Below are 12411 nucleotides of genomic sequence, written 5' to 3'. Positions count from 1 at the left end.
AACTACAATTTCAATCTAATTCCAACAAATTTCTCAACAAGCGACTTCAATAACAATGTCCCGATGGATTCTATCTGGAACATTCCCTAAAAACTTTGTCTTATAATATTTCCAAGAAGAATAAATTATCCATGAAAACCTTTATCACAACTATTCGTCTATGCCAACAGTCAAGTAGAAGAAAAACTTTCGTGACAATCTTCAAAAGATCACTAAATACACAACAGTTAAGAATGCTTATCCATGATCACTTAGGTGTGTATCCACAATGCTCCTCAGTTTTTTTTCCCTCTACTTTAAGTGATGGAGCAATTAATACGTTAATGAAGTAAGAAATTCTACCATATATCTGTAAATACCGAGTACACTTGAACTATTTACGAAATCTTATTGCAAGATAGTTTTTCGATTTTCAAATTTTAAAATTGCGGTAATGAGACGAGTGCGCAGTGATAACACTCTTCTCTTTGTACACTTTGTAAAACGATGAAGACATGATACATGTTATATGTCACGTGGAAAAGATGAAGGTTTGGGCAGTTTTTATAAAAAAAGTTTCTGGAAGGAAAAACAAATAAAAAACATAATCACTCATTAACAGCTGGATAGTTTTGGAGATTTGAAAACAATGACCAAATTGAAGAAATATACACAAAAACAAGAATTAAAGGAAGCGCAGGTGATATATCTTTCGCCATTCATTTGGGCCATTAAATAGATGGCGAAAGTATTCAAATTCCCCGAATTTCCGGCTGCTCTAGAAAGCAGAATATTGGACAAAAACTACAACATAGAGCGTATGTATTTTAATCTAGTAGTATAACCATTTTATGGGAATGGTGAGATCAGCAGAGCTTGAAACAAAGCAAACTGAGAAAAGCATTCATAGAAACATGGGAATGAAATGAAATTTCCAAAATGATCTGTACAATTTGAAAAAAATGTATAATAAATCATGCAATATACGATCGACGAGTTTTTAGACTGTAAAACGATGAATGATACATAATCCAGTACACTTCAAATGAGATAGCTAGGCTCCTGAGTTAAGGAAAATCTTGACCAAAATACTAAACCGAAAGATCAAGACATTTTAAATAACAATTAATAAACTTGTAAATTAGGAATTTACACCGTTAGATTAAATGCTTTGCTTTCTAGATTTATGAGAAATGAATTGATATCAAAAACGAAAGCTTTATGCAGAAGACGCACTTCAGCGAGATCGAAAAGATGTAAAATAGAGGATCAAATAACTATAAATCAGCAATGAACGTTTTAAACAAATTTTGTGATTGTCCATGCTGAACAAACACGTCCTCCGAAGTTTTAAATGGCATCTTAATTTTTAAGACGAGCGTGAGAGAAAATATCACTGGAGCTTTCCACCAACATATAACAATCAATGACGGATTATTTTTAATGATGATAATTATTGATTTTTTAATATCACGAAATGCCTCTCACCAGATGATTTCAATTATCCCATGCGATTCTTAAAAACCTCTCGAGTCTTACTGGAGCTTACTGATTTTCTTGTGACCAATTAACAGTTCAAGAATATTACATTATTCTACTTGAATCAATTGGTTGAGTTTCTACCACTGAAAAAACAAAAGGTAATTACGGTATGCCGGCAGAATTAAGACTATGCTATGAGCTTTTCAATTCAGCTTCTTCTAACAGTAGCAGATCTTCCTGAATTTCTTGATCGGTAAGAGCATCCGCAATGTTCGGACGTGTTTTGGAATGCATGTGCTTTTCGCTATAGGGCGTTGGTTCATTCGGCCGCCTAAAAATTCAAAATAATGAAATATTGACTTTTTAAATTTATCCGATCACTTTTAATATTATTCGCAACATTCAAGTGGACTATAAAAGTGAAGGAATGTATCAATTCCCTAAAATTAATTCACGATCTGCGGGTTTTTCTTTTTAGTTCAAAGCTTTTTACCTACAACGCATTCTAACCCGTTCTAGAATAATTCTATAAATGGAACATTTTCCACAGAATAAAAATGGACAAATTAAACGCAATGATACAACGGGAAATTCATCTAATGGAACTCGGAAAAATCATAAACTACAAGAATCGACTTATTTTTATTAGATTGACAGATCAATTAGATTAAGACAAGGACGAATTAGGATCTTGAAGAAAATCAATTTTCCGTATTTCTTAATACGTAACGACAGTAGTGGAAAGTATTTTTAACGCTTCTTTCTACTTTTCAACTTATTTAATTAGTTCAGGAACTCTTTCTCTCTTGATGACTCAAAGGCAGAAGAGATGCACCTCCGAAGGCTTTTCTTGCTGGGAAAATCGTTTGTGGGTGCACTGGAAATATCAGAATTATGAAATTCATGATCGATCTTTTTCCTCTGTTCTTCACATTCTTGAATCATGGCTTCCATAAGTTCTGTTAACCGCTCTTCAAGTTCTCTCTCCGCCGCTTCCTTTTCTCGTTTATATTGTTCCTCGATGCGTTCCTTTTCCAGCTAAAAACATGAATAATATTAAAAATGTACATATATCAACCAAGTTTTTCTTTTAACGAACTGAATAAGAAATAGGAACAGTGAACTAGTCCGAATTTTCTTTTTGAATAATATTAGGAAGCAAGCTGCGGATATTAGCTTCTTGGACATTGCCAAAATGCTAGAGCAGCAACACACAATCTCGATCCTATCGAGACACGATTGCATGCGCTACATATCCATTCCAAACTCTAACATTTAAAACCAGTTGTAAAATTAATGCATTTCAAAAGGTTGTGTTTTACCGCACAATGCACCTGTAAAAAAAAAAACAGAAAAAAAGGTAAACAAAAAAACCTGAGAGTTGTGATAAAATGATCTCTAATACCTAAACAACCGTCGATAGGTCTCTTTCATACCGAAAAAATTAATGGTAAGGTTACATTATGTTAAAAATAGTTATCGAAAAAATAAGTCCCAAATTAGACAAAAATTATGAACAGAATTAGCATAACCTGGTCGGCGATTTCTTCTGCTTCCAGCTCAGTCTTATATTGCTCTTCAAGCATCTGCATTGCACTGGTATATTCCGGATGTTTCAGCTCTCGTAAGTTTTGCATTTCAAATTCCAGCTCGGCACGTTTCTGGAGGTAGAACCTGTATACTGGGGTATATTGACTTGATAAAGAAAATTATATTTACAGAAATGACAAGGAATAAATGTAAAACTAGACGAGATGAGTGATCATTTCCGAATAGACCGAATGGCAATATCTTTGTCACGATTACGGATAATTTCAAAACAATATTTAGCTTATAAGTACGATAATCATAGTTTCGTTCGCATTCCTGAGAAGCGGACTAGAAGGAAGTAGAAGGGTTCAGTGCGGTTTTATTTCGCACAAAATGCAGAATGAGTAATTAAGAGAAAATTAATCAATTGTGATTAAGGAAAGAATTAATCAACTTCGAACTAATTAACCAGATCTGACTGAATAACCTTCGCATATATGTATTTTCAACATTACTTGGAGGCGGAAAATTCTCCATATCGCCAATAAAATTCATTGTTAGGCATGCAAGTTATACCAGTATTAATTCCAGGTTAATACAATTAATTTTCTGAAAATTAATTTCCTAACATTATCGGTATGTTCCAGTTAACTCATACAATGTTTTCTTCGCAATAACATTACCGTGAACATAAGTAACTCCTGAATCATATATTACATAAATCTATATGTTTCCATGAAGCAACACAAAGTAAGCACAAAATAATATACGATCGTAAAAGTCACACATGTTTAAAATACGCTGACTTCTTCTAAAATGCTTACACTAATACCATTTGCACGCTAACTAGGATTTCTAGAACTGCAATCTTGGCTAATCATCCAGCAAACAGTATTATCGTCCGGATTTATCGACATTTTCCCGTTTTTTGTTATCCTAATCTTGCATCTGATCATATCACTTATATATAACGACTAGTGATAAGATCTTAATCATGATAAGATTACAAAGTTAAGCCATACTAGGCTAACTTCAAGTTTAATCACGCGATCTTCCAGTGATCCAAACGAACCAAGCATTGTGACATAAAGCTTGTTGTGATAATGGTTTGATTAGTTATGTATTTTGTGCAAATGTTGATATTACGTGTTTATTTATCTTTTCAGATTTGTTATCGCTATTGTTAATTTTAAAAAAAAAAGGGAATAAAAAAACGTTGCTGATGTCTAAAAATGGTTGTACCAAGCATTCACGAACAATGTTGGGAACCGGTAACTGGTTTGGAAGATATCCGGAAATGTATTCAAAATGGTCATCATGTTATGGTAATAATGCGTGGCATCCCTGGATCAGGCAAATCTTATCTAGCTAGGTAGAGAGATTAATTTGTTTGATGCATATCAAATGTATAAATTAGTATTTACGAGCGTAATTGTTAAATTATAGATTAATTGATTTGATGCATGCCAGATGCAAGTTATTTCATGGCATGCATGCTAAATGAAGGTTAATTCCTTCCTTCTGGATATATACTACCATTATCCTTGTAGTTTTTATTGTTTAGGATAATTTATATCCTAAAATGACCTCTTTCTTTTCATTGCAGCGATTTAATATCCGGAACAAATGGTGCGGTTTTCAATACCGACAAATATTTCATGCAAAATGGTGTGTACCAGTTCGATCCTACCAAACTGGATGAATATCATCAGAAAAATTGGAAGGAAGGTATGTGCATTGAGTGGAATTTCAACTGCATGCTTTAATGCATTTACTGTATTGTTAATTCAATTTAATAATTTAGTTAATTTAGTACTTTGTTCGAAAATTAGAACTGGGAATTAAGGATGTTACGAGATAAATATAAGAGTAATTTAAAAGCACATTAAAAGTATCTAACGTATAAGATAATTGGAAACATATAAATGAACGTGTAAGTAATATATAGATGGAAGATTTGAAAATAAAGTTTAGAGATTGATGAGTGAGGTAAATGCTAAAGACTTTTTTTTTGCATTTGTTATCGCAAGGTTATGCATTTGTTATCTCTTCCTTTTCATTAAAAATAACGTGATTTTGTTAAAAACTTTGATTAGGAATGCGAAATCAAAATTAGTGGTGAAATTGAATGATAATTTACTAAATCACAGCTGCAACAAAAAAAGTTCACAAATGCTTTCAGACCTTATAGTGATTAATGTTATGATAAAGGGATAAATTTAACTGGAATTACCGGTCTCGAAAGAATTCAAAAAAACGATCATTCCGTTCACAGAAACACTAATTTTAATTTCTGTGAGTAATTGATTTTCTGTTTTTCTTTCAGCAAAAGATGCAATCCAGCAAGGGGTAAAGGTAATAATCATCGACAATACGAACATATTTGTGGCACACATGAAGCCTTACATTAATCTTGTTAGTTTCTAATTAAGATTTTCCGAAATAGCAGTTATATACACTTGAAACTTCAACAGATGTTTAGAAAAGAAGGAAAAAAAAGCATTACTAATCAAGGAGTGGTACCAGTTATTTAAATGGAAGGAAAAAAGTATTTGTAGGGACTGCATGGTAGGACAAAGAAAAGTTACAATGAGAGAAGTTGATAAACTTTGTTGGAAGTTCGAAATGTTACCTTTCAAGATATTTCAAAACCTTGGTTATAAACAACTATATGGCTAAATGCTCAGCGTTAGACAAGAAAGAAAATTTAATAATACAAGTAAAATGATAAGTGAATGAACTATGATTATAACGAAAATTTTGCAAATGTTTTCAGGCAGTGAAAAATTTATATGAAATTTATTTCGTAGAGCCGGAAACAGAGTGGAAGAAAAATGCAAAGGAGTGTGCTAGGTATATATGTATGAAGCATAAATATTTCATATATTCTTTCCTTCATTTCCATTGTTTTCTTGTAAAGAGCATTTTTGTTTTGGAGATTTTGATCAAAAAATTTATTCAACTACAGGCGTAATGCGCACTCTGTACCAGAAGAAAAAATTGCACATATGGCTGAATGTTTCGAAAAAATCAATTTAACTGATGTAATAAAACCGACGCAGTTAAGGTAAATGAAGATATGAAGACAGTATTATAAGAATTTTGAGATTCGTTGCAATTCCTATGAGATGGATGATATAATTCGTAGTATCAATTACATTTCATCACTTTATAGTTAAATGTTTTAACGGACTGGGTGGTTTTTTTATATTAACCACAGACGTAGACCGAATCCTTGCTGGAAGAATTTAGAAATTCCGAGCTGTTGTTATTTCTGAAAACAGTAAAACTCTGACCCAACTAGGGAAATTCACAAGAAGCTGGAGGTGTGAGATTTGTTATAAAAAAATCTTAATTCTGTATAATCTAAATTTTGTGAATAACTGCTCAAATTCTTACAAGTTTTACTTTTCTAACTTTCATGTAATTTTGATTCCACATTTGAATTTTATAATCCATATGAAGAGATACCAAATACCAAATAATTATTTTTTGCAGAATAATTCCACCGCTAGTTGGCATAAACGATGAAGATGATGTTCGCAGTTTATTGCCATCGGGACTGGATTCTCCTCTAGGTAGTTGTCTCGATTTCGTTTCCGGTCGTTTTAATTGGACAAGATTGATTTATTTTATTGCATTTATTAAATAATATCATTTTAGTCCTATTTGGCAGTTGAATTATTCAAAATAAAATATCAATTTTGATTTGGAATAAAATTCCTTTTTCATTGCAGTCTTCCTCGCTTTTTTTCACACATACGTACTTATGTGTTGAATGTTTCTACTCAGAGTTTCGAGTTTTTGTCATTGTAGTCCTAGAAGTAAACAAGCGTTAAATTTAGTGGGAAACGTTTCTTTAATCCATCTTTAATTGAAATTACATTGGTGTTTTCCTCTAATAACCTGTTAATTCATTCATATTTCTTGAGTTCAGTTGTTTGCGAATTGAAAGGAATATTCACATTAATCTCATATTATAGCGCCAAGTTCTTCTCGTTTTTCATTGCCAGAATATCCGGAGTATTTGGATGATGTGCGAAAAGCGTATGCTAAGAAAGAAGAAGTCGGAAGAACTGCGTCCTCACCTTCACCTGATTCACACTGTTCATTGTATGAAACAGGGGATTATATGAAGCTGAAAATTCCTCTAAATTCACTTTTGGAAAATGATGCTACTGACACAAAAAAAAGTTCTGAACAGCTATTTTCTTTAATTCCACACCAGGTTTCAATTTTTTGTGAATTGCTTCAGAAATTCTTTTTATATCATATGATAATGAACGTGACAAATGATATGAATAATTTGAACTGATGAAAGAGAAGTATTTGAGAAAGCGATTTAAAAAAGTATCATGAAAATGGAAACATTGTTTGAATTTACGAGAGCTTTATTACTCCAAAATGATTAGTTTAAATCATATTTCTGATAACACTGTTACTTTTACTCATCACTTCTGAGCATATTTATTTTGACCAATTGTTTTTATCCCATTGTTGTTATTCTTACTTAGGTAATGGCTTCATTTATTTTTTTTCGAGTACTTTTTTTTTCCAAATACTCAAGTTTCAGATACCTAAGAAGGGTCTGCGTACAGTTGGATGTCAGACTAGTGATTTAATTCGAGTGTTTGATTTATCAGATTCTTTGCTATCTGTAAGCGATGAATTTGTCTGGGAAACAATGCGGGGTAATGTTGATCTCAGTAATAAGAAGAAAATGAGAGCAAAAGCTACTCAGGCTGGGTTAGTTCTTTATTATGTTTATCTCACAAAGATTTGCTGTATCTTCAACAAAGTTGAACTTTCATCCTCTTATTCATTTTCGTAATACTGCAAATATGAATGGCTATTTTATTATTTGTATGCCTTTTGTTGACTGTGATAATCTTTTTTTTCTTCAGTGACGGTAACATTCTGCCAGATATCGAATTATTATTAGCATTTTTTCCGGATGAAAAACCCTCTGACCTGTCACATATATTAGAGATAGTTGGATTAAATAATGCAATGACATTACTAAAAGAAATGAACGCGTACATGGATGTTTGTGCTCCAGTTGGAAAAGTTTGTTATCATTCTTTCAAATTTTATTATTGTTGATATAATCAAAGCGAAGTAAAAGTCAGAACTATAAGTGTCTATATCTTGTAGTAACAAATAGAATTATTTGAATGATATGTGTCCTGCGTATGCCACATGAAATTCGCAAGAGAAACTCTTTGCTTTTTTGGAAGAACCATTCATCATGGATAATTTTCTTCAATGAAAAGAAGATAAGTCGTGATTAGTGCTGAACACGTAATTCTTATTCTTCTGGTACAAATCCACACATTTTTCGGTTTTAAATATAAATTAAATAAAATTTCCTGAAATTGAGAATGTGTGAAGCATTTTGAAATTCCAAATGTAATATGTTTAAGATAACTTACATGTTGTGGGATAACTTACATGTTGTGGCAGTAACAATAACAGTATTTATTTGTCATTCAATAAACTTTTTGTCTTAAAGAGCACACTGTTCTGCAATACAATTCCGCAGGCTCGTCAAATGTCGATTAATCTTCACTAAGTATTTTAATCGTGAGAAACTTCAGAATAAAAATATTGATACGGAACCATTATCGCGAACATATTATTGGTGGGATGAAGCAGAGTTTGAGGAGATCGGTAACAGCAGTTCACCAACATTTATACCAAAGTTCGAAATGAATCGAACAATGCCCGAAAACTTGGCACCTTGCACTTACATGCAGTGCTGTGATCCTGAACCTGTGCCGCAAGGATATTACCGAATGGCGATATCAGTTGATATGATGGAGCAACTTACTCAACTTTTTGGTATTTTTTTTTTTTAATATTTAAAATGTAAGCTAACCTTTTTTTCCAGATTTATTTCTCAATTTTACTATTTTTGTCAAGAAACCAAATCTTGCGAACTCTGGATTACCCATTTCTGATCTTTCGTCATTTGAATTTATAATCTGCTTTGAAATAACTAATATAAATTGCATGAACCAAAAGGATCAACACTGGAAATTTATACTTTGAAATTCATTTTTAAATATCAAATCATTGTTTCAAGGTGATAGTGAGAGTAATTGTGTTTTAAAAACATACGTGGACCTACCGATCTGGCTTTGGCGTCAAATTTATTTTTGCTGGCAGGGCAACCCAGTTACAAAAGGTTTTTTTTCCTTCAAATGAAGATTGCATGTTTATAACTTCGTTTTGATTATTTAGTCCGTTATCATCTGATCAAATTTGAGTTTTTTTTTTTTTTGACAAACAGAAGAATCATTTTGCTTATCGCCGTAATAACAGAGATAGGCAGTGCCTTTATGTTGTGATTAATGTGACAAAAAATCGTTACACTAGCATAAGACATGTATGATATGTTAAGAGGAAGATAAATTATTACGTATGAATTATTCCAAATTTCTTATCTTAGTGAAACCTAGCATTATTCATCTTCTAGACTAGCATATTCATCTTCTAGAGGCTGAAGTTGAGGGCTCAGGGATCTTTTTCTAATTTGAATAGTTGGGATTTTCTGATTTAGAAAAATTGTCTCAAGTACTCGTTAATAATTTTTGATCATAATCGAAGAATAGGGGACAATCCAGTACTTCACTATCGAAATTTGATAAATATTAGATCGAAATGTTTAAATAGAAGTGTTCGGAACCTTTTGGGTTTCTGCAGCACTGCTTGTTTAGAAGTATATTCCTACGATTCCTCTCCTTAATAACTTCTGTAGCCTCGCATCCTAGACGAAATTATACCATAGCAGGGTCTAATCTTAATAAAATTAAATTTTTTGATTTGTTTTACAACTAACGGAATCACTATGATGAAGGTCGTGGTTCTTTTTTTTACTTGGTTGTACATTTCTGCTGGCTCATCGGAGTTTTCATAATATCGGTTGAAATAATGAAACCACTATAATCTACTACTCGTTGGTCAGTTAGTACTAATTGACTAATGCTTGCGTTAATTAACTAGTTAATGCGTTAATTAATGCTTACATATATGGAGTTATATATTGTTTCCGAATTGATAACAACAATCATTACAGTGGATGATGCATTTGGAGGTGAAAATTTCGATTTTTCTTCCCTGGTTAGTTCTGATGAGGAATTGGCGCGAATGTTGCAAGATCACGAACTGGTATCTGATGAATCCTTGGTTAGTAGCCAGCTGTCAATAATTCACCACTACTTTGATTTATGTTTTACTCTTGTCCATCCTCATTCAATTTACTTTACTCAATACAAGAAGTGCATGTCCGTTCGGAAAAAGGCTTATTTCTTTGCAAAAACCTCTGTTTTTTCGTTACAACTTCTCAATCTACTTTGCATATGCAAATTAACAATTTTGGGTAAAAAGTAAGCCAGTTATATAAATGTAATAGTTACCGTGTTTAGTGATTCAAAGTAGTCCTATCGTTAATTCAGGAAAATGGCAAACATATGAGTATTGCTGAAAGGCTACAGTTAAGTGCATTGATAAATGATTATTCAGGAGTTGATCGGGAACGAATTACGGAGTGCTTCCATGATAACAAGTAATGTTTTTGATAGCATATTCTCATTTTTTGTGCTTTCGTCGTTGGCATTGTTTCTTACATTATTTGTTTCACTGATTAACATGGTGTATTGAGTAGCACTTTTTATGTTCTATTTTGATTGATTATAGGATAGGTTTACTAACATATTATAAATGTATTACCTGCAAACATTTGAACATTGTTAGCATTTAATTAGGTTGAAATAATTGTTTTTTATTCTAGATTTTCTGCGGAGGCTACTCGTAACACTTTGGAACTTTTCGTAAATGGCACTGAAAACATTCCAAAAGCGCCAGGTGATCCTTCTCAGATTGCTTCCCATGGTAATTGTAGTATGTCGGCAGCATTTTCCCGTCATTTTGCTTCCGATGGATTATCGGTAGGTTCTAAATGAATTCATCAGTATTATCCGTTTTCTGTATGAAGTTTCGAGTTAAAAAAATCCAAGAAAAAAGCAAACTGAAAGCAAATTGGTCAAATTGCCTTAGAAATTGGATGGTATTTCTGCAGGTCTCAAAGCCAGATCTAGAATCAGCTCACAAGGAAGCATGTGGACTACGAGAAGAAGCAGATAAGTATAACAAACAGAAGCATGAAATGTTTTTGCGGGCCAAGAGTCATCGAGAATTTGGAGCTAAAATGTTTTATTTTGCTGAGGTAAGTAATTATTTATATTGGGGCTTGAAAATTTTTGGAATTAGGTTTTGCCGTAAATTATTTCTGAATTATAATTTGGAATAACTCGAAGTTTGTAAGTGGCTGTCAGCTTATCTAGTTATTTATAAGCCTGGAAATGCTGTTCATATACTTCAGATACTACCAGTAGTTTTGGGGTTCCACAAATGGCTTTAGAAACTACCCCGAAATTCCGAACTACATTGAGCTCTTCCCATTTCTATCCTGACAGCTACATAATTGCACTGGTTTCTCTTTACATCGATTTAGGGAACGTTTAGAGTGGTAGCAGCTGAACTGTTATATTTAATCATTCATTATATAAAAATGTTAATGACTGGAGTACTTTAATATTTACTATTAGAGCTTATTATATCTCTTTAGCTTCATCACTGAGATATAAAAGAATTATTCGTAAGAATTATTCTTCCTATCGCAATATGTTTTTTAATTTATCGCTTAGTTGATATTGAATTGTAGGCTCGGAAATTCGGGAAAAAAGCAAGAGATTGTATAGCAGAGCTGAATGAACAGTTGATCAAAGCGAATACATCCAATTTATTCATCGACTTACATTATATGAATGTTCAGTCTGCTATTAAACTTCTCAAAGCCAAACTAAATGCTGCAGATAGTAAGTCTACATATTCTTTTTTTATGGATTAATATCTTTAGAGGGAACTTATGTCTTCTAGAATTAAACGTCATTCATTTCTAAATTATGTGAAATTAGTTCTGCTTTCCAGCAACGACAGAGTATATATTTTGAAAGCATGTGCTTTCCTCGCGTACCGCAGTCAGTGATTTTGTTTGTTATGTTCTGCAGAATCGAGAAAGCCTGCATGTGTTAACCAAATAAGGCTCATGATTTATAGGCATAATTCCAGTTTTTAAGAAACTGAAAATAGGACGAGTCGAACAGTTTATACATGCGGCGTAAGAGTTGGAAATTTCAGTAACTCCAATAACAAGCATTTTTTGTGTTTTTTTTTAATACTTTGAAGATTTCTAGGACCGCCGGAGCTCCGACGTGGGCGGTCTGGGAAGAAACTCGTTGTTTTAACTGGTTACGGGAAACTGAACGATGAGCAGGCAAAAATTAAACCAGCTGTTGTTCAGTGGCTTGACCAGTGTGGTTATGAGTACGTTTCAGGGATTTATTTTCATTAAATTTG

General features: G+C 32.7%; 2 protein-coding genes across 3 annotated transcripts in view; one reads left to right on the top strand and one right to left on the bottom strand.

Annotated features, from left to right (window-relative positions):
- Nucleotides 1-1589: 1589 nt before the first annotated feature.
- LOAG_08536 lies at nucleotides 1590-3632 on the bottom strand (the record flags this gene model as incomplete). 2 transcript variants are annotated; one of them, XM_020447722.1, is made up of 4 exons in its annotated part: nucleotides 3479-3632; nucleotides 2994-3122; nucleotides 2297-2499; nucleotides 1654-1792 (listed from the first exon to the last, which is right to left on the bottom strand). In XM_020447722.1, exons 2-4 carry the CDS (start codon nucleotides 3096-3098, stop codon nucleotides 1654-1656), a joined length of 447 nt encoding a protein of 148 aa, XP_020302079.1. In that variant the 5' UTR covers nucleotides 3099-3122; nucleotides 3479-3632. The 2 variants fall into 2 exon arrangements, with proteins under 2 accessions (XP_003144114.2, XP_020302079.1); XM_003144066.2 differs by lacking the exon at nucleotides 3479-3632 and having other exon boundaries at nucleotides 1590-1792; nucleotides 2994-3171.
- A 591-nt stretch (nucleotides 3633-4223) lies between these two features.
- Nucleotides 4224-12411, top strand: part of LOAG_18089 (smr domain-containing protein) — a gene marked incomplete at both ends in the record, with an annotated part of 9087 nt that continues 899 nt past the window's right edge. The window contains 17 exons of the mRNA XM_020450759.1: nucleotides 4224-4363; nucleotides 4598-4719; nucleotides 5318-5406; nucleotides 5768-5844; nucleotides 5960-6058; nucleotides 6490-6569; nucleotides 6975-7219; nucleotides 7565-7737; nucleotides 7896-8058; nucleotides 8589-8832; nucleotides 9077-9178; nucleotides 10070-10179; nucleotides 10449-10558; nucleotides 10784-10940; nucleotides 11072-11218; nucleotides 11717-11870; nucleotides 12249-12378. Coding sequence (XP_020305525.1) covers nucleotides 4224-4363; nucleotides 4598-4719; nucleotides 5318-5406; nucleotides 5768-5844; nucleotides 5960-6058; nucleotides 6490-6569; nucleotides 6975-7219; nucleotides 7565-7737; nucleotides 7896-8058; nucleotides 8589-8832; nucleotides 9077-9178; nucleotides 10070-10179; nucleotides 10449-10558; nucleotides 10784-10940; nucleotides 11072-11218; nucleotides 11717-11870; nucleotides 12249-12378 — 2342 coding nt within the window. The remainder of the gene's footprint in view (nucleotides 4364-4597; nucleotides 4720-5317; nucleotides 5407-5767; nucleotides 5845-5959; nucleotides 6059-6489; nucleotides 6570-6974; nucleotides 7220-7564; nucleotides 7738-7895; nucleotides 8059-8588; nucleotides 8833-9076; nucleotides 9179-10069; nucleotides 10180-10448; nucleotides 10559-10783; nucleotides 10941-11071; nucleotides 11219-11716; nucleotides 11871-12248; nucleotides 12379-12411) is intronic.

The sequence above is a fragment of the Loa loa genome, assembly GCF_000183805.2.
Source record: "Loa loa unplaced genomic scaffold supercont3.192, whole genome shotgun sequence".
NCBI lineage: Eukaryota > Metazoa > Nematoda > Chromadorea > Rhabditida > Onchocercidae > Loa > Loa loa.
The sequence above is the reverse complement of the archived record's forward strand: the minus strand, read 5'-3'. Positions and strand labels throughout refer to the sequence as shown.